Source organism: Macrobrachium rosenbergii, chromosome 30 (assembly GCF_040412425.1).
Source record: "Macrobrachium rosenbergii isolate ZJJX-2024 chromosome 30, ASM4041242v1, whole genome shotgun sequence".
NCBI classification, from domain to species: Eukaryota; Metazoa; Arthropoda; class Malacostraca; order Decapoda; family Palaemonidae; genus Macrobrachium; species Macrobrachium rosenbergii.
The window spans coordinates 7,650,841-7,672,041 of NC_089770.1; the positions used below are offsets into that span (position 1 = coordinate 7,650,841).

General features: G+C 36.9%; 1 protein-coding gene across 1 annotated transcript; it reads left to right on the plus strand.

Moving 5' to 3' along the window:
• Nucleotides 1-299: 299 nt before the first annotated feature.
• LOC136854981 (bromodomain adjacent to zinc finger domain protein 1A-like) lies at nucleotides 300-21,023 on the plus strand. The gene is given in 26 exon segments (XM_067131653.1): nucleotides 300-423; nucleotides 2,784-3,034; nucleotides 3,304-3,439; nucleotides 3,773-3,925; nucleotides 5,086-5,379; nucleotides 6,154-6,273; nucleotides 6,533-6,867; nucleotides 7,173-7,356; nucleotides 7,479-7,656; nucleotides 8,052-8,150; nucleotides 8,522-8,714; nucleotides 9,716-9,831; nucleotides 9,970-10,135; nucleotides 10,557-10,729; nucleotides 10,732-10,805; nucleotides 11,192-11,770; nucleotides 11,772-11,987; nucleotides 12,131-12,415; nucleotides 13,496-13,649; nucleotides 14,795-15,018; nucleotides 16,440-16,604; nucleotides 17,014-17,165; nucleotides 17,315-17,463; nucleotides 17,779-18,033; nucleotides 18,152-18,294; nucleotides 19,861-21,023. Coding segments are annotated over 25 exon segments (4,923 nt in total). The 5' UTR covers nucleotides 300-423; nucleotides 2,784-2,921; the 3' UTR covers nucleotides 20,128-21,023.
• The last annotated feature ends 178 nt before the right edge of the window (nucleotides 21,024-21,201 follow it).

Here is a 21,201-nt window from a genome sequence, read left to right on the forward strand (position 1 = left end):
TGTCGAGCTGGGTGGTGAAAGATTGAGCGGTAAATCATCTTTAACGTAGAAATTCTTTAAGAAATTATAGCAGCACAAAAGAATTGATAAATATTGTCCATTTTCCGTAATATTACCAGAAAAGACTGGATTGCATAACGAAATCGGATGACAAGGGGCATTTTGGAGCTGAAAGATCGAGTGCTAAATCATCCTTAGCGTAGAAGTTCTAGAAGCAATGGCAGCAGCAGAAAAGAACTGCATGGATATTGTATATTTTCCGCGCCATCCTCAGAAAAGAACACAGTGCATAGCGAAATCGCATGACAAATAAAGGAACGTTTTGGCGCGTAAGACGCTTCGCGGACGTCACCTCAACATCGCCGTGCATTGTGGGAGCGAACCGACCAATCAGCGACTTCCGAACTCCTCAAAACATTGCAGGTAACGCAATCGTCCCTCACGTTCTGTCGTCAATTTAACCCTTTTAATGGAGCTTGCGATGCCTGCGAGTTGTTAATTATCATTCATAAATGTCTGTAGAGTGGTTTGATGGCGGAATGTGGGCGGGAAGGCGCCCGAGAAGGGCGAAATTGAGAGTTGGGAAATATTGCCTCGCTCAGTTGCCGGGAAAGTTTTGGCGTTTGAAGGCGCCAGGCGAATTACCTCCGTCACTCATTCATTTATTAATAACAGTCGGTGCCCGAGGTGGGCGAGAATTGGGCGAATCCGATTAGGATAAGGCTCATCCTTATCGGGGGAGCGATCAGCTTGCACGCTGCACGCCCGCGTTGCGGGCGGCGTAAGCGAGAAAAGGCGCGAAGTTTTTATTAGGTGAATTTTTTTTTTCTTTTTTGTTTACATTGAGCTGAGGGCGATGACATTGCCCAACGTGAAGTGTCGTTTCGCCTGCGAATAAATTCGTCAAATCCACCCTGCCAGTAACCCAGAGGTGGGATTTCGTTCCGCAGACGCTTGTCAGTAAACTGAACCTACGCATATTCAGGAGTAATAAGTTGCCAGCAACATTTCCCCTCCCATATTTTTTTTCTTTTGGTCTCGATTGCGTAAGCAACTTCATAGCAAGTGCTTCGTTGCGTTAGCGTTCCGTGGCCTTGGGTTTGGTAGCAGTAGCAACATTAGCGACCTGGTCGTCATTTCCATCGTGAATTTGGCCAAGCATGTGGTTTATGATAACAGGAAATAGCCTAGGCCTCCTATTTAAGTGTTGTGAACAGTATCCTAGCCCTAAGCTGTTAGGCTATTATATTATACATTGCTAAGTGATAACACTAAGCCTCAGCAACTAAAAATCTCAATTTATTTCTATTTTATGTGTATTTTGTTTATTTGACATATGGTAATAGGCCTGGTAGCTTGTCATTAATTAGATTTATTGATTAGGTTAGGTGTAGTGTAGGGCATTCCTTAGATTTAATGTGGACACTGTTTGTTGTCTTAGGCTACATACATATTTCTAAAGTGGATTTAATTTATTTTTAGCGCAACAGGTAGTAATTTTGTTAAAACTTAAGATTACTATAGCGCCCCTATGGTTCGGTAACCGTCAGTCTCCGTGTAAAATGGCTGCCATATTGAGTACTGGCAATGGGGGGGGGTGAACATAAAAACATTAATAAAAGACAGTAAATATCATAAACATACACACAAGCCATAAACATACATTAAATCATAAATAAAGGGCCGTAAATATTCCAGTTGGTGATTGGCTGGAACCAGGCTGCCGTAGTAGTCTTCAGTTTTATCAATATTTGATCAGTAAATTTTAATACAAGTACTTTTTACTTTACTATAAACACAGCACGTACTAACACGTATGTGAACCGATTCCAGAAAACAAGCTCGGCTGAAGTTAATGGGAAAGTACTTCATTTATGGCAGAAATAACTCAGTTTCGACAAATTGAAATACACCAGCATTGCAAACATTTCAGTGCTCATAAAAATTTTGGGCGAAAGTTAGTGGTGACCTTGGGGGGGAGGAGTCAATGGTTGTGAGGGGGCGAGGATGAAAACGAAGTAAAATAGTCCCCCAGGGATACCCAAACCCAACCAGTTAGCCTAAAGGGCAGTGTGTCCGTAGATCTCACTTTGAATAAGCATCATTACTTAGGCCTGTTTGACATTTCTGAGGATTCTGTCATAGAACAGAAGTTGTGGGAATTATTGAGGTAGAAGAATATATTAGGGTAGAATCATTGTTAGTGGTTAGCCAGTGCACTGAAACGAGTCATGCCTCAGTGATATTGTACATTGTATAATCTATAGTATTTTTAATTGAGTAAATAGAGATTAAATATCAGCAGTCAGTTTCATATGGCTTATGTGAGCTTTAACCTTGTACTTATCAAACCTGAGTTCATTTTTGGTCATGGATAAGTTCATGTGCAAATCGAACCATATTTTCTCTGTGAATTTACATTATTACAGTGTGTTAATTACTGATCGGAGGTTACATAATTGATAAATTTAAAATACACCCCAGAAATTATATTGGTATTTGATAGCGCAGTCTGTCATGGGATTTGGTTGTCCAGATGTGTTAAATCCCCATCCAGTTTGCCAGAACAGACCCAATTTATTAATTTTATATATATTAATAATTGGTAATGTTTGCTAGCCTAGAGTTAAGTATTTAGCCAAACTTATCTAGGTGTGCTTGGAAATGGTTTGCATGCTTATATATTCTTACAGGCTATCCTGCTTTAGGGCATAATTTTGTGGCATTTCCACTAGAATTGATTCTATATTCAGACTAATAGTTTTTTTAACTTCTCTTTACAGTTGTTGTGGAGTTCGAAGTACAGTAGGTCTGGATTTTTAAGTAGACCTACAAAGCTCAAGAAGAAAATATCTATAGATTTATATTTTTATGTCATCTCATCAATGGTAACATTGACCCCCTAAACTCAGCTTTTCATCATGCCTCTCCTCAACAAGAAGCCTTTCATTCGAAGGGAGCCCCCGCCGAACTTACAAGATAGTGATACTGTTTTTTACAGTGGTATCACCAATGAAGTGTTCACTGATTATGAGTAAGTGAAATATGATCGTTCTTTTAGTGGGTATAATCTTGAATAAGGGTGGTCAAAGAACAGACATTTTGTGTACCATCATGAGGTACTTATACTAATGAGGCCACCAGGTTATTTTTGTGTCCTTATAAAGTTTGCCTAAGGGATTTGTTCCCATACTGGAAGTGGAAATTTTAGCAGTTTAAAGAAGTTGCTGAGTTGAGTAACGTTTTTATATTATGTAAGTACAGAGTGAAGCTTTTTTAATCGATATTGCTCTCTATCCACAGAGATTACTGGGCAAGGTTAGTCCTCTGCAATGCTATGGTTTGGACTTGTGAATTAACTGGACGTCCAAACTTGACATATGCAGAAGCTGTGGAAAGTGAAAACAGGGCAAGAAAATGCCTTGCCAATGTTCCGGAGGTAATGATGAGTTTTTCATTTAGTAGTGTATAATTAAATTCTTATTTTTTCTTCTGTTTCATTATTACAAGTGCAGAACTCTGAATCCTTTGAGGTTCAAAGATGTGTTAATTATGAATTTGCTAGTAATACTTGAATTTAAGTAAGTGAAATTTGTGTAATAAAAGATTTACTCTGAGGTCTTTTGTGCCAGTATTACTTTGCTTCATCGTGTCATATTTAAGTATTATATATATGTCTACTCCAGAGGAAATTCATTCGACTTGAAATCATTTAAGAGGTCATGTACCAAAGAGTATGTTTTTGATGTTATACAATTTCTCTTCATTACAGGAATTACGAAAGCCAATGTTGTACATAGCAACTTTAACTCGCCGAGGACGTTACATTGATATGAGTGACGATGTGTTCAATTACGTCCGTGACCGTTACTTTGTTGGAGAAGAGGTTGAGGCAATTGTTAGAAAGCACTGGTATGACTGTAAGGTACGTTGTTCTCAAAGCAGTGTTTTGTGATAAATTGCAGCGAGACATTTTAACAATACAGTGTTTTAAACAACTTTGTTGAACATTATGTGAAGAAGTTGTAAGTGCAAAATTATCATTCCCAGCTGCCCGATCAGAATTATTTTATTTACTTGAGCTAAGCTATCAACAAAAGGCTCCATGGTAGTTTTTTATGCTGTCTAAACGAGTGGCACAAAGGCTTTCAAAGGAGGCCTATCTTGCACTTTATTTTGTAGGAGTTAATTCCATATTTATGATCATTGAGCGATGGGTAAAGATAGGAATTGAAGAAATGTGTATTTTTTGTGATTTTTTTAAGAAGTAAAGTTAAGTTGTGTGGTATTTTTACAGAAGTGACAAGAAAAAATTGTATATTTTCCTAAATTTTGTGGAAAGCAGTACTTAATTTATTTGGTTACACATAAATACTGGCCTTAAGTTTCATCCATTTGGCTTGCACTTATCTTTTTACACAATGATTCATAATTTTTTTTTTTTTTTTTTTTTTTACGAAATGGTTCTAGTGGCATTTTATGAGACCAAACTTTCAGAAGTCAAAAATCAGTTAAAAGAAAATTGTATCATATTAGTTACATGTTGTTGTAGGTAATACGTAGGTATAATAATTCAAAATGCATCTTGATTCTCAGTATTGAGGATGAGACATAGGTGAAATTTGAAAAACCCACGCTGACAGTTACCAAGTGTAACATATGTAAATTATAAGCACAACTCGTAGAAATCCCTGTTTGCTAGGAGTAACCTGTAACCGTATGTATGATCAAGCAGAGATGTCAGATTTTACGATAGTATGAAGTACCATTCTGAGTTGGTCATTAAAATTTGAAAAGCTTTCCAATAGGTATTTTCGTTAGGGGATGAACTAGGAAGGTCATTACTATGTATGTCAGGTTTTCTCTTTACATGTGTAGGCATGAAATGAGTTAAATTCCCAAATGTCCATCAAGTCTACTTCAGGATCCATTCGTTTTCTGCATTTTCTGTGCCTTCCTACATTTTGGAGCCTTGTTATTGCCATATTGACAACTATTTGCCATATGGTTCATCATTTGCTGAAGGGCACGGTATTTTTATCAACATCCATTCTCTCTCATACTGTTTCAATTTTACTCCCACAGGTCTTGAGGATTATCTACCCAACAGAGGAAGAAATAGCAGCCTATGAAGCAAAAATGGCAGAGAGCGATGAAGAAGACAATGATGAAAAGAGTGATGATGGCATAGAAATCACAGCAGAAAAGCTTTCACCACAAAAAATCGATGATGACATTGAGATCGTGAAAGTTGTTAGCAAAAAGGATGAGAAACCAAAGGAGGTCAAAAAGAAGGATGAGGATGAAGATTATCCACCATTTGCCACTTTTAAGTACGAAGTAATTGAGGTTGAACCTTGGGATCATTGCCAGCCTCAGGTTAGTTGATATACCATACTCTGGTCATACAGTAAACCCCCTGTATTCGCAGACTCACATATTCACGGATTTCTCTGTGGAACGTATCTACCCATTATTCGAGGAAAATTCACCCATTCGCAGTATTTATCACTGAGAAATAGTCACTAATTACTGTATTTTCATATTTTCATGACTAAATGCACTTTTTGTGATAAAACTATTAAAATACTCAGGTATAAGCTTTTTTTTTTTTTTTTTTTTTTTTTTTTTTTTTTTTTTTGTAAACTATCAAAATAGGCAGTTCTACGTGTTTTTAGAGGGGTTTTAAGTATGAAGAAAAATATGTGATTGAAAATGTCCTGTGACAAGAGTCAATTGATTTAATCTTTTTATTTTTTGTCCTTGTAATTTCTGAACCATCATAGTATAACCCCATGGCTAATGTTAAGCAATGACTTTATGATGGTTTTCTGCTAGGTTACTTTTTTAGAATGATGCGTTTCAAAGATAAATCATCTAAATTGAATAAGTAAAGCACAGCTTAGATTAGGTTTGAAATTTTATGAGTTACTGTTAGTGGTGAGATTAGATAAATAATTAAGGGCCTTTGTTATAGATTTGGATCAAACCAGAAGTCTGAACCCCAGACGCATCTCATAAGTTGAGGGGCTACTGTAGTACTGGGCCTTTCTTGAGCCTCTACTGTGTAAACTGTCATATGTAATGATTGTAGCTAGTTTACTAGTGTTAGTTTATTGATATCCATAATTAGATTATTTCATTTACTTTCAGAAACACATCGTCACTTGGGAGCAAATTCGACGTAACAAAGGTGTCTTGACAAGAGAAAAGTGCAAATTATTTCTTAAGCAAGTTGTCCAGTTATCTCATGCAGGCTTTTGGTGCCTTAAGGTGAAGAACCCATGTTTAATGTGCTAGTTAGTAGCTTCGGTGGTATTACAGTATTTCTTAAACTGTTGACAAATTTTAAATTAATGATAATACTCTATTAAATGGAAAGTCATATAAAACTTGATTGTGGAATGGGTGTTAGGCTTGTATTCTGCGTCGAATAAGATTAATTTTTTATTGGTGTTTGTATTCATATGTGTACTAAAATACAGATAATGTCAAAAAGATTTGCATTCAGTGACCCTCTTTCATTTTGCAGGATAAAGTTATTAAAAAATATAATTTGGAGAATACCCAGTATTCCAGTATCTTCTTGGGCAATCCTCCAAAGTTCCAGGAGACAAAGTCAAAGAAGCTCCCCGCGTCACTTGGCGCTTCTCCAAACAATGTCAGGAAGAAGGAGGAGCGAGAAGAGAAGAAGAAGCTGAAGGAGGAGAAGAAGATGCTCAAGGAAGAGAAGAAGAGAATGAAGAAAGAGACGAGGGAAAAGAATGGGGAGGTCAAGAGAAAACCCGGCCGTCAGCCTCTCAGCGAAGAAGAAAAAGAGCTGAGGAAAAAATTGCTAGAAGAAGAAAAGGAACAGAGAAAGAAAATGTAAGATTGATATGATTTTTATAATTTGGTTTAGAACCAAATCCAAACTCTTCAAACTTCCTTAGGGTTAGTAACTTTTGTCTTTCCTCTTCGAGTTATGACAAGTCCTCCGTATTAGATCATGGGAATACAGAAGGTAAACTGATCCAAAGATCAAGGCATATGGCATAAGATTCTCACGATGATGCATGCAAATGATTACGTCCCATTTATTTGAATGTCTTGTGCGATTATTCGAAAGAAATTTGGTGAAGGTGATAATCATGTAACAGTTTTTCAGATTTCTAATGATTTCTGTATTGTAGGCTCAAAGAAATGAAGGAAGGAATAAAAGCAGAAAAGAGAGAAGAGCTGAAACAGAAGATGGAGAAAGAGAAAGAGGAGAGGAGAAGAGAAAAGGAAGTGAAGAAAGAACAAAAACGCCTTCAAAGTGAATACATGAAGGAGTGGAGGAAGCCCCGAGATGACTTGGACTGCGAGGATCATAAAGTTAGGATCTGAGATTGTTTTATGTAGTCAGTCACTGGGTTTCATGATATAGTGGTTTTGGAATGTCAGTAAGCCTTGTTTTATCAGGTCTGTAATTATTGGTTAACATGTCTTTGCAACAGGACCTCCCGAAACCAACACCTGTGCAGTGCCGAATACCAGACAGCCTGTTCAGCGAGTTCATGATGGTTCTCGAGTTCGTGAATGTGTTCACCGACTTGCTCGAGCTGAAAGATGTGTATCCACAGGGTATAACATTTGACATGTTGGAACATGCTCTCGTTGAAAAAGAGGTGGCAGGTTAGTAGCACTGTTTTGGCACAGGGTAAAGTGTTTAAAAGTTAAAATGAAAAGTTTATATTATCAGATTTTATTTTAGTTTAGAGCATACTTTTGTGCTACAAACTATGTTCCAGTAAGTTTCCAAGACACGAAATTGTGTTAGTGTGTGAAGATGAGGTTTTATTTGTTTCTTCTTGGTAAGGTGATAGATATCAGTTATATGAAAGTATGGTATTTGCCTCAAAAGCAAATGTTCTGCCATTTTACGCTTGTATCCATATGAACATAGTAAAAAAAAAAAATCTAATTTTCCTTCCAATTTAGTCAAGATTTTCCTTCTAATCTTTCCATCAAAATAAAGTTGAATATGTTATACTATAGCTTGAAAAAGTAAACATCATTTTTCCCATTAGGTGTGCTGAATGATGTGTTTCAGCTGTTGTTGCAATCCATTTTCACCCTGCAAGAAGAAGAGGATGATGAAGTTGAAGCAGACACAACCACTGAAGGAGGTAAGTCTAGACCTTCAAGTATTCATAGTCCCTACTTATTTTACTGGCCTTGAGACCACAATTACTAGAGGGTAAAGTTATTTTTAAACTTAATGGTTATTACTTATTGTTTCCCGGCTTGGTGACTTTACTCTGCACCCCGCAGAAAAGCTGTTCAGTATGCAAGCATGCACACCAAAGGTATAAGAGCAGTGACTGCATAACCTCTTCTATCTGGAGACGGAGATCTAGTTAAATTATGATAGATGCTATGTCATCGTGAAAGTTAAAAACAAATATAGCCAAATTTTTAAATGTCTGTAAGTTCCAAGTTTAGTCCACACAAAATTGAGCTAACTGGAACTTATATTTTCCTGTCTTCCCCCTTCTAGTGATGGAAACAGACACCACAGACATAACCATTCAGGAAGCTGTTCGCATGGCAAATGTAGCTGCTACTTGGAGCCAACAGTATTATGGTGTCCCCCTTCAAAAAGTTCCATTGGATGCATTCACTCTGACAGAGGTTTTGCGGTTACACTTGTTGGCCTCAGGAGCTACTAATGTTGCTAATGCTCAGTGGAGGTATGTTTATTTCTTACGATTTGATTAGTTTAGTTTGTGGTTGGATTGTATGTTGAATTAAAAATATTGAAAGCAGAGATATTTTAGTTTTGTGTATCCAGAATGCACGAAACATTGCTGTAACACATCCGTTTACCAGACTTTTCTGTACCTATCAGCTACAAGGATACAATTTTGTTTTTATATCTCTTAAATTGAATGTTCATGCAAGTTTAGGCTAGAAACCCAGGGATTACCTTAAAGAATTTCATATGAAAAATGCTAAAGTGTAGGTTGTACTATGTCTTTATATAGTTACCAGATGCCCAGCACCTATAAGCATAAGTTGAAAAGTACAGTACAGTCAACCCTAGCTTATACGGGTTCAACATTCACGGATTTTTCTGTGGAACATATATCCATATTTGCAGAAAATTCGCATTCATATTTTCATGACTAAATGTTTTAGGTTGACAGTTTAAGGTATACAGTAACACACACACACACACCCCGTAGTTGCGGGGGATGCCTACCACAACACACACCCCGCAAATAGCTAAAATCCACGGATACTGAAAACCCCTTTAAAAACGCGTAGAACTGCCTATTTTGATAGTTCAAAAAAAAAAAAAAAACCAAAATGCTTATACCTGAGTGTTTTAGTAGTTATATCACAAAAAGTGCATTTAGTCATGAAATTGATATGAAAATACAGTAATTAGTGAATATATCTCGGTGAAAAATATCGCGAATTTTTTTTAGTTTTCTGCGAATAATGTGTATATACGTTCACAGAGAAATCCTGTAGTCGTGAGACTGAGCAATCGGAGGGTTTACTGTATTTGGTGTTTGGTCTATTAGGATAGGCAGTTATAAGGATTTTAGAGGGGCTCATTTGGTAGAAGCCTGTTCAAATAGGCTGTCATAAGTGTTTTTAGAGGGGGTTTGGTATGTATCCTCCCCCAATACCGGGGGACAACTGTTTGTTTACTAATGCCAAATCTGCTTTTCACTTACTTTAGGATTTTGAATCGTGGTGGATACAAGAGTACTGATGACCCAGGTTTGTTGTTCAAACTCCAAGAACCAGAGATCCTGAAGTCACTCACCACTCATACCATCTTTGACATCCCATTAGGTCTGTGATGCTAAGATTAGAAAGTTTTTGCTGTGTTGACAAAATATCTATATTGAAGCTTTTTCCCAGAAATAATGAACATTTTATGTTTAAGTGTACATACATCAACAATGATCATTTTATTTTCTTTTCCTCCAGTTGATAAACTAAAGATACTGAATGTCTTAATCGGGCAAATTTTAACTTATGCCTCTGCAAGAGACATCATTGATGACAACATTGAGAAGCTTAAGGAAATGAAGAACAAATTGCGTCTTGATCAGTTGGCTCAAATCAAAAAGGAGCGGGAGATAAACGCTGCCAAGTAGGTACTTTGGAGTTTTGAATTAGTACCATTTGTAATTGATTTATGTATGATAATGACCTGGTAACTTGGCGTTCTCAAATCATGCTCTCTGCCATGGCCTCAAAACCATGGTCTTCCACAGCCGTAGTTTGGAGTAAACTTATTTGATGTTTGTTTATAGTTTTCTTTTCTCAATTTTTCCATGTGCATTCTGTCTATATTGTGGAAGTTTGCCATAATTAGAGAATGTTTTGTGACCGCACAAGCAGAGAGATGCTCACACTCGAGTATATTGTTGAGATTTAAAAGATTTTTGTCTATTGTGAACTAGAGCATTTCAGCTTGCATGGAATAAGTTTATGGTATTTAGCTTTCTGAATCGGGTTGTAGGTGCAGACTCTTCACATGGCCATACATATTTAAGAACATTTTATTTTAGGATGCAAGAAAAGAGAGAGAGACGCCAAAAAGAAATTGAGAAACGCATGAAGGAGGCTGAAAAGAAGGCAGCTGCCCAGGCCATGACAGGTGAGCCTGACAAACCCATTGATTTGGACTTAGAAGAGGAGGAGGAGGAAGAAGAAGAGGAAGACAAAGAAGAGCTTGCAATCAGAGAAGAAAGGAGTTGAAGAACAAAGAGCAAAGGAGGCAGGACTTTCTGAGAAAGGAACGGGATCTTTTGCAGCAGGTTGGTGTCTTGTAGATGCTACCAGCGTTGTAGGAAATCGTTTGAGAAGAATTAGGTTAATAAAAAACATATCGCAGTTTTCAATCTTTAGATTACCAGTCTCCACTAATATCTGTCTTTTGTTGTTTACTTTTGTGAATGGCCTGGTTAAACTTTGGTAATAATAATAATAATGATCCTTAATGAGCCTTTTTTACTTGTCATGCATAATTTTAAATATACCTAGTATTTACTGTATTTTTTAAAGAGATTCACTGTTGGTAGGAATGTGAACCTAAAGTTTTTTTTAAGTCTTATTGTACTTGTTAACCCCAGACCTCTCGGCATTGTCAGTTAAGAATGGGAAATATTTTTTGCTGTTATCAGTTTTTATTTTTCATTTACAGATACTGAATACTGCTAAGGGAGTAAACATAGCCCCTTTAGGTCAAGACAGAGCATATCGTCGGTACTGGCTATTCAATTCCCTTTCTGGGCTCTTCGTTGAGGACAACGAAATGAATCCAGGATTGTGCCGTCTGACACCAACTCCCTATAATCCAGAATCCAACCCAGAGTTATCTGAAGCTTTGAATGAATTGTTCAGATCTCAGGCAGAGAAGAATGTTGTTAAATTGTCAAATGGTGAAAAAGACGAGAAAAATAATAGTGATAAAGAGAATGACAGCAGCAGTAACAGTCCAAGTAAACTTGCCAGTAAAAATGTTGGAAACAAAACCTTGTTGAAAGTTCCAAACCACGTACAAAATGGTGTCGATGGGGCTGCTTCAACCAAAGTAGAAGGTGCAGACTCAGAAGAGAAGATGGAGGTAGAAGCAAATGGAGAAGCTGCTGCAGAAGTAGCAAGTGAAAACAGTGTGAATGATGAGGATGATGATGATAGTGACAGCATCCTGGGAGCTATAGCAAAATTGATGGGCGATAATGTGGAAAACAGGGAGATTCCTGACATTTACGGACTTTGTGTCGGCCAACCTGAGCACCTGTCCCGTTCACTCGGAAAAGAAGGACCTTCACAGATGGCATTTCTATCACAACTTGGAAGATGTACATACTCTTATTGACAACCTCAACTCACGTGGTTACAGGGAGAGAGAACTGAAGAGTTCCTTGGAATGTTACAGAGCCAACATTGAAAGTTCAATTAGGTCTTGTCCTGTGTACAAACTCGATCCTTCTCAGGTAAGTTCGCAAGCACATTTATATTTTTATACTGAGAAATTTAAAGACTTGAATCTATTATGCATTCTTGGTATAATTTAGTTCTGTTTTATACTTAGATATGGTGTTGTGGACTTGGACTCCAAAGTTCTCATTATTTTCAGGAACCAGAACTGGATATGGTCTCCAGGAAATCACAGCGCCACTTAACAACAAAGAAGGACACAGACGTTAACTTGAATTTCCCCCCCGGTACAGCAGTTGACGAAATCCTTCAGCTAACTCTGCGAGACATGATATTAGAAACTGAGGAGAAAATTTACATGGGCATGTTAGGTTCTCTTAGAGCTGAAAATCGTGAAGCCTGGAGAGAGGCTATTGAAAAGGGGAGCTTCTTGCGAGAAACAGATGTAGACTATGGTGGTCGAAAGAGAATAGCACAAATGAAGGTGAGTTTGTACTGTAGAGGTAGTTGTCTCGGTAGGGGAAGGGCAAGGTTTAAAGGTTGCATTCCATGGCACATTGTAGACAGCATTACGGCTTTTTCTAATGTACCTTTGGCCCCCATCTGCAATGTTTTTTTGCATTTTACTTCTCATATATTCCCTCTAGTATCTTTCTGCCTATAGCAGTTTGGCTACTTATAACTTAGTCCAATTTTCACCTTGTATATGGGCAAGTCCTTCTGGTGATCACAGGGGTGTCATGGCGAGGGCACTTGGCCCCGTCAAGACACTGATCACCCCCCCAAGACTTGGTTTGCTCCCTAGCCTTTGAAATAATAATAATGTGTGGGTGGGTGTGGCATACCTGTTTGCTGCTTTAGTAACTCAATACAGCTCTTATATGGCTTCAAAATGCGCACAAATTTCCGTATAAGATCTAAACCTTTGCCCCACACACACACACACACACACACGCCTTTTGTAAATGTAGGGTTCTTGCAGAAGGTTGATTTCAGAGTATTTGTGAATACTGAAAGGATAACATAAGGGATATTCAATTCTTAAATTTAATGCCTTTCAACACATGGTTACTACAGTATTAGGTTGCCATCTTTTCATCATAACTGTTGTGATTAAGAGGTATTGTAATTAAGCAGGGAGAATCCCATTTCATGGATGGTTGGGCCTGTGGAGGATTTGTTCACAAATGTGAGGGGAAAATTGGAGAGTGTTCATGTTCATCTGTACAGCTAGCCACAGGCATCAAAGGGAGGGAATGAGAAATTAAATAGAGAAAATGGTGCTGGTGGGACCAAAGGGACTCTGCAAAGAACCCTTAATACCATTTACAGAATTCCACAGAAGGCACATTTTAGTCTGTAATTTTCAAATACACACAAAACTACATTAAATGGGTAGTCATACATGTCCTGAATAAGATCGGAACCCTTTGCTCCTCAAGTAAAAAATATCAAACTTGACATGTAGCATTGTTAGATATGGCTGACATGTCACAGTTTGTTAATAATTGATTACTCAGGTTTAATTTTAAGTAAATGCTTTTTATTTTTTCATTGAAAACAGGCTGACTTTGGTTTGAAAATAGAGGAGGAACCTGAGGTAGATACTGAAGAGTTACCAGATGAAGGCACAAAAGCAGCTGTGGTGAGAGACCTTGCTCATGCCATTTTGCTGGTTGGTCAGTCCGTTGATGCAAAGTACCTTACTCAACCACTTGGTAAGTGAAGTACAACTAAGTTCATTCAAGTTGTAATTGTTTAGGTTATTTTATTAGGATTTGTTATTGGTGTCCATTTTTCTCTATGAGGGGGGGAGAATTCTTGGTAATCATGAAACCCTTGCAGAAAATCTGGCTGCAGTAGCAGACACGGATTTATGCCCGTAATCGTATGTTTATATGTAGAATTTCTCTGTACTGTAATGTGCAAAATTGAAAATCAGTTGAAAGCTAATGCTTTGAACTTCCAGATATAATTCAGAACACTTAACTTGAAAGCAAATTGGTGAGTGAACATGAGAATGTGACAGTCTTAAGTAAATTTTACAGGTAAACATTTAAAGTATATCACAGATTTTATAGACTTTTTTTTATCATGTCTTAGTATGGTAATCCTAACATTCCTAAATTTGCAAATTCTGTATTCAGAATTTCAACTGAAATTCACTTATTTAGCACGTTGCCAGTGTCTAAATTATTATGCAGAACAATCTTGAATCCCAGAAAATGCATCTAATGCTTATTTAGACTTTGAACACCAATAATTAATGCAAAATGTCAAATGCTTTACTGAGGCAGAAAAAATGTTTTGGCATTGCAGTCATCTTGGCACTCGTTATTTTGACTGAATTAATATTTATGCAGTGCAGTGCCTTTATTGGAATCTGTCAGCCAATAAGTAGGCATTATTTTAGTGACGTAGCCAGGCTGCCAAGTTTTCTCAAATACTTGGCAGGGCACCAATTTCAAACAAGGCCATGACAGGGGTGCTGAGAAGCCTCTTTATTGGACTAATGGCTGAACATGCATCAGTGCTTGGCTTTATAGCCTAATTTTTATAAATATTTGTACCCTTTGGCCACATTAGCAGTGGTTTCTGAGCATTTTAAGATCTCATCTTAGACAACCCCAGAGTCCTTCCTGTTTAAACATTTGGCCTAATTGATTTTTCAGGCTATAGTTGAACCTTGCCATTTTTGCAGATGCCTCTACTGGATTTGACCCTTAAAGAAACTGAATATTTTTTATATAGACAAGTTCCTTTGGGAATAACCAGCATAATCACTTTCTTCATTGACGTGATACTAGTATGAGTTGTTAGCTAAAAATTATTTGAACTGTGGCATGTGTTAATATTTACCCAGGTGAGACTGAAAAATTGAGAAAGAAGAGAGAGAGATTAGAGCAGAAGCTCAGACGGAAAGCAGCGGAGAAAGCCAGTGACGACGAGGGCTCCGATCACGATTCTGACGAGGAGGAGGAGGATGGCAAGAAGACAAGTAATGACATAGACATTTCTGATAATGCTCTGAGGACACCCATGGAGAGATGGGAGAAATCACTAATGGCCAGCACAAATCTATCTCAGGTAAGATTTGTTTTTACCCTTCGGGTATATTTTTGTCGTCTGAGTGAGTTGTTAATAAAATGCAAGTTAGAATGTGAAAAAATCTAATAATTTACATAGAGATGAAGTGTATTGATCCGAATTGAAACAGTTCACTTGAGATGAAGTGATTGATCCAAATCGAAGCAATTTACTTGAGATGAAGTTTATAGATCCAAATTGCAGTATAATTATTGTAGAATAGTGCTGTGTGTTCCTATTAGGATGGAAATGTTCATCCTTTATGTAGGTATACTTTTAGTGAAGCTGGTTTGGTCATTGAATCTTTAGTTAGTTAACTATAGGCATTTAAGTGAGGGAATGGGGGTACAGCATAATCCTGTGACTCTTAACCTTTGCTTTTCTTGTGGCTGTTGTTCAGTCAATGTCTGTGTTGCTGTTGTCACGGAACTCATCTTTGTTTTGAAATCCTTATTAAAAATTTCATTATACTATTACGTTTATTGTTGTTTAGTTTGTCAGGAATTCTTGAACCTAAGTAAAAAACCACGATAATGTATATGAACAACTTTATTTTGAAAAATACAGTCACTCACATACATTATTGTGGCTTTTTACTTATTTAATCATATGATTTTCCGAACAAGAATATCAACCTCTGTCTGTGTAGCAAGACTTGTGGGTTGTATGCTAAAGAGACATTATCTTGCATTATGAGTATCTCAAACTGTATTTTTCTGCAAGGATAGATTATTCATGTGAAGTTCTCTACTGCGTATCTAAAGAAGCACTTACGGTTACTGTTTGTCCTTCATGCCCTTCTTCTTTCTCAGTCTTAAGACTGCAGAAGGAGTGGGAGCCCATCAGGAGTCGTCGTCTTGTGGTTATTCCTCTGAATTTCCTTAGCTTACCCTTTTGTCAACATCAATGTGATCCCTTCCTGGGACTGAAGCCCTGAACAATATTCCCTATAGGTATTACTAAAGGGTGTTTGCAGCATCCTTTCAACCCTTCCTGGGTGGTGATGGATCTTCCTTTCAGTCTGTGGCACAGGTTCTTCTGTTAGAAATCTCACACCTAAAGAGTGTGTGTGTATAAAGGACAAAGGTTTGTATCCTAGGAACAAATCTAGGTAAACACGCCTTAGGAAAATCCTACCTCCATCCCTGTTTTTATTCATGTTTGCTCAAGGAAAAGTGGGTTGACAGTCTGATAAGGTGTTGGTATGCCTACTCCTCACTTATCGGGCTATATTTAGCTGCCTTGTTAATCCAGCTTCACAAAATCTTTAAAACTTCAGATATTGTATATCTAGAGAAATTAAAATTATCATCAACATTTGATGTATTTGTAATGGAAGCATTTTTGCTTATTCAAAGTAATAAATTAGCTTTTAAATGTATGTCATTAATGATAGTTTTTTTTTTTTTTTTTTTCCCCAGTTATGTTTACACTATGCCACTCTAGACAACTCTATAACATGGTCACGCTCTGCGCTGAATGCCAGGTGTCGTATTTGCCGCAGAAAAGCTGATGCAGAAAACATGCTTCTTTGCGATGGTTGCGACAAAGGTCATCATATTTATTGCCTGAAACCTAAATTAAAGGTTAGTCTCAGAAAGTAAAATTGGCCTGGACCAGATGCCATGTCTCTGGTCATTAGATTTCTTCTTTAATATCATAACTTAGATGAAATTTTTCTAAAGCCTGTTATAGTAACCTTAAATTAAAAACGGTTTTCATAATTTGTTGTACATCATGGGTGGGAGGATTCAGAGCACATTCATTGTTCAGTATTTTGTTCTCTAGAGTTGAAACCACTTTCTGGACATCATTTATCTACTGATGCTTTGAAATGAAGACTAGTTCGTTGTTTTAATCCTTTAATTGTCAAGTTCATTCATTTTGATTTTGAAGAGACTGGTTTTCAGTAAAATATTTGAAGATTTAGTGGGATTCATATCATTTAATGCCTTACAATTTATATTTATTGACCTAAACTTTTCTTATATTCAGAGTATACCATCCGGAGACTGGTTTTGTGATAAATGTAAACCCAAAGAAAAACCGAAGAGTCCGCGTAAGAAGAACAGACAGATGTATACTGAAGAATCAGATGAAGAGGGTGAAGAAGAATATAATTCATCTTCGGAAGAAGAGGAGCAGGTGTAAGTTCTGATTCCGTGCAGTCTGTCCTGGTTGTCGATACAGTATATGTTGACACTGGCAGCTTATGCTTGTTAGTATATGGTTTCCTGGCATGTCATGTTTAGTAATTTAGTTTCTCAAGCTCACATTTTACTGTCTCTTTTTACAGCCTGGAAAATCATAATACTTGCTATGAGTGTGGGAGGTCTGGGACTCTCATTTGTTGTGATACGTGCCCATTATCTTTCCACTTGGATTGTGCACTTTTGCGCAAGGTTCCACGTGGCTCGTGGTCCTGTCGACAGTGTCGGTCCCCAGGTAATCATTTAGTCGCATAAATTAACCATGTTAAAAGTTGGTTGAAATTTTATCTGGTTCAGGACATTTTATGATACATTGCATAAATTTTCACAAAGCCATTCATGTACGGTTAAGATACAGATTTTGAAATCAATATGGAGGATTGTTAAGTGAAAAAACACAAAAATTTCAGTGTTTAGCAACTTAAAGAAACTTCATTGTTACGCAGGGTGTTTCAGCTTCCTAACCTCGACTTCGTATTTGGATTCTTTTATCCAGTAAGGTTTAGTTGTAATCAATGTTAGTTTTGATGATATTTATCTTTTCTTGCAGACGTGAAAGAAAGCCAAGCAGATAAGAAAAAAGCCAAAGAAAAGGATAAAAATAAGGAGAACCAGAAAGTCAAGGATTCTAATAAAGAAAATAAAGAGAAGAGTGGAAAGAACAGTAAAAAAGAAAGCTCAAAGAAAGGCATCCCCAAAGAGAAAAACACCAACAAGAGTTCCCCTACTGACAGAAAGAGGAGAAGTGATGTTGATTCAAGTGAACAGATGGCAAAGAAACTTCGCTTGAGAGAAAATGAAGAAGGTCAGTATCTCAGAGGATTTGAGTAATTGATTTTTGTCTTTTTTTATTTATTTTTTTGTGTGTGTGTAAATTAGTCAAATCTTGATTTATGACTTAATGGATTTTACAAATATTACAGAGAACACAACACCAAAGCGAACTCGTAGGTCATTGGTGGATGAAGGTTGTGAGTTGAATACTCCAGCTCTCGAAACTGTATTAGAAGAACTGCTGAAGCACTCTCATAGCTGGCCGTTCGTGAAACCCGTATCTAAAAAAGATGTGAGTATCCCTTTAACTGTTGCTTCGTGCGCAATAGCATGGGTTTGAAATTTACATCTGAATTGGTTCAAGTGCTCTGACAGTTTTGGAAGTGAAGTCGGTAATAAAGAAACTAAAGAGGTAGAAAACACTATAGGTTATGATGGAATCACTGCAGAGATGATTTTAACAAACTGAAATGACATACGTTAGACTGTTTTTCAGAATATGGAATTAGGGAACAAAGCTTGACGATTAGGAATTGGAAGTCATAGCTAAGGTACTGTAGAAAGTTGCAAACAGTGATGGTTAGAATTGGAAGTCATACCTAAGGTACAGAAGAAAGGTGAGCAGACTGAATGTGGTAACTACAGATTGCACTCCACTTACGTGAGTTGTAGTAAATATTTTCAGTAGGCTTGAGAAAGAAAGCCAAGAGATGACCAGGCTGGTTTTATATATGGCAGAAATTACACTTATATGGTACTTTTGGTAAAACGTATTGTACAACAGAATATGTAATTTTAAAATCTCCCTCTGATGATACTTGATTACAATTAGGCATTTGGCAGCATCCATAGACCAGTAGTATGGGGCTTGCATCACTGTGGCATTCCCAATTATCCGTGAGTCATATGTGCAAAGTTAATGTTGACGGGGTCTTATCAAGTGAATTTCCAATAAATAGTGGGGTGCTGGAGGGGGCTAGTATTTCATCATTAGTCTTTGCCCTTCTGTTGGGTTATATAACGAATTAAGTAGTTAGTGAAGGAAGAGAAGGCTAAGATTAGAGTAATGCTTGAAAGAAAATTTATATCTTAAGAGATGGGACTTCAAATCTAATAAAAACAAGAAATGATGACAGAGTATGTACTGAGGGATCAGATAACATTGAATGGCAAAAGGATTGAGTTTGGGATATTTACAATGATATCCATTGCAGGTTCTCTTAATTTTTGCATTTGGTGCAGAAAAAGGGCAAATCAGACAGTGGGCAGGTGAAGATGATTTGGAAATCAAATATTGAAATTTCATACAAAAGTAAGATTATACATAATTCTAGAATATTCTGCATTGCTATACGGAATACGAACACAAATCTTGGTATGGCAACGAGACTGAATGATTTTGTCGATTAGAAAATGAAACTTAAGTTCTTTGCTTTGGAGTCAGATGGCAGAGTAGTTAGGAATCATGCCATAAAGGAAGTTACATGTGTAGATTATGAAAGGCAGATGTGGATGGCTTGAGTGCGTCCTTCCCACTACTCTTTTAAGAATAGTAAGTATATTGTCAGCAGCGTTTGTGTGTGTACCATAAGAGTAGGAAGACCCAGATGTACTTCAATGAAAACTGTTGGAAGGAACAGTGGAGATTTTTTGAAAATAAAGCACAGGAAAACCATTAGTGGCAGATTTCACAGTCCCTTTGCGTTACTCAGTGCGAGAGGCAGTGATTAGGGAGATGTTTTTTTCAGTTTGAATTTCTGCACTTCATCAGGCATAGAAATTCTGATGAAGTGCACTTACATTCTGTTAATTATGAGAAAATGTATAAAGTGATCTTGTTTTGTTCAATCATCAACAGGCTCCTGACTACTATGACATTGTGAAAAAACCCATGGATTTCCGCAAAATCCACGGGAAACTCTTTGACATGAAGTACCTGAAGGATGAGGAGTTCATTGCCGATGTGATGTTAGTATTCCAGAACTGCCAACAGTACAACATGGAGGACACAGATGAATACAAAGCAGGAAAGATTTTGTCAAAGTACTTCCTGAAACGTGTCCATGAGCTTGGACTTAATTATCAGGGAGAGAGGAAACAACCGGCTAAAAAGAAAAAAGTCTGAAAACCCAGGTCTTGTATTTTGCATTTACAGAACATAGTTTTAAATTAATTGTACATAAAGCACATTATTTGTTTCCAACATAAGGGTTAACCAGAAATGGAATACCCTGGTATTTTCCTAATAATGAAAAGTACTGTATAGTTTTCTGGTTATATGCAATCAAGATATAGATTGTATGGTAGATTTTCTTTGCTTTTGTTGAAGCTACAGAGTTTTGCAGATTTTAATGCAGAACCTTTTACGGAAAGGAGGGAAATTGAAATGTGACGTTTGAATACAGTTTAGTTACACTGAACCTCAGGATTTTAAACCTTTTTTTATTACATTTTGTTGTAAAATACTTTCAGATCAAAATTTTAGACTTAGTACCTTTGTTTGCACTACTCCAAAGAAATTTCCTTGGCATTTTGATCAAAGAGCACCAGGAAATGTCTCGGCTCTACAGTGAAATGTCATTACCCTTGACAGGAATCTTAAGGGAAATTACATAGAACAAGTAGGATGTGTGTAACTTAAAACAAATACTTATATTGCAGAGAAGTAAATTCCAAATATCCTTTTGCCAAACCTCTCCATATTTTGACCACGTTTGATGGTGCTTTCCTGAAATCATCTTTCGATCTTCGTACAATACTACACATGAGGTTTGGCACCTGGTTTTTAGACTTTACCTAGCCTGTTATGTGGTTTGATTTCCAACCAATTGGCTTAAATTTATTGATTTTTTCACATTCTAGATATTTTCTAGTTTTTCAAAGATATCAGTGGTGAACCTCTCCAGGTTTTGATATTGCCATTTCTGAACTTAAAAATATGTAATTTGAAAATCACATTTTATATATTTATTTTTTAAAAGTATTCGTATATTATCTGATAATAAACAACCTTTGTAGAAAGTCTTTCATTTCTCCTGTTTACAGGTTTGTCTGAAAATCAAAATACACTACACTAAACACAGAATTCTTATAATGAACATGAAAGTGCCTTGGTTGAAATTATTTTCAAACCCCATTTTGGGACCAGTAATGTATCTGGTTAACCAGAAATATGTACCTTTATAGAAAACCCAGAAAA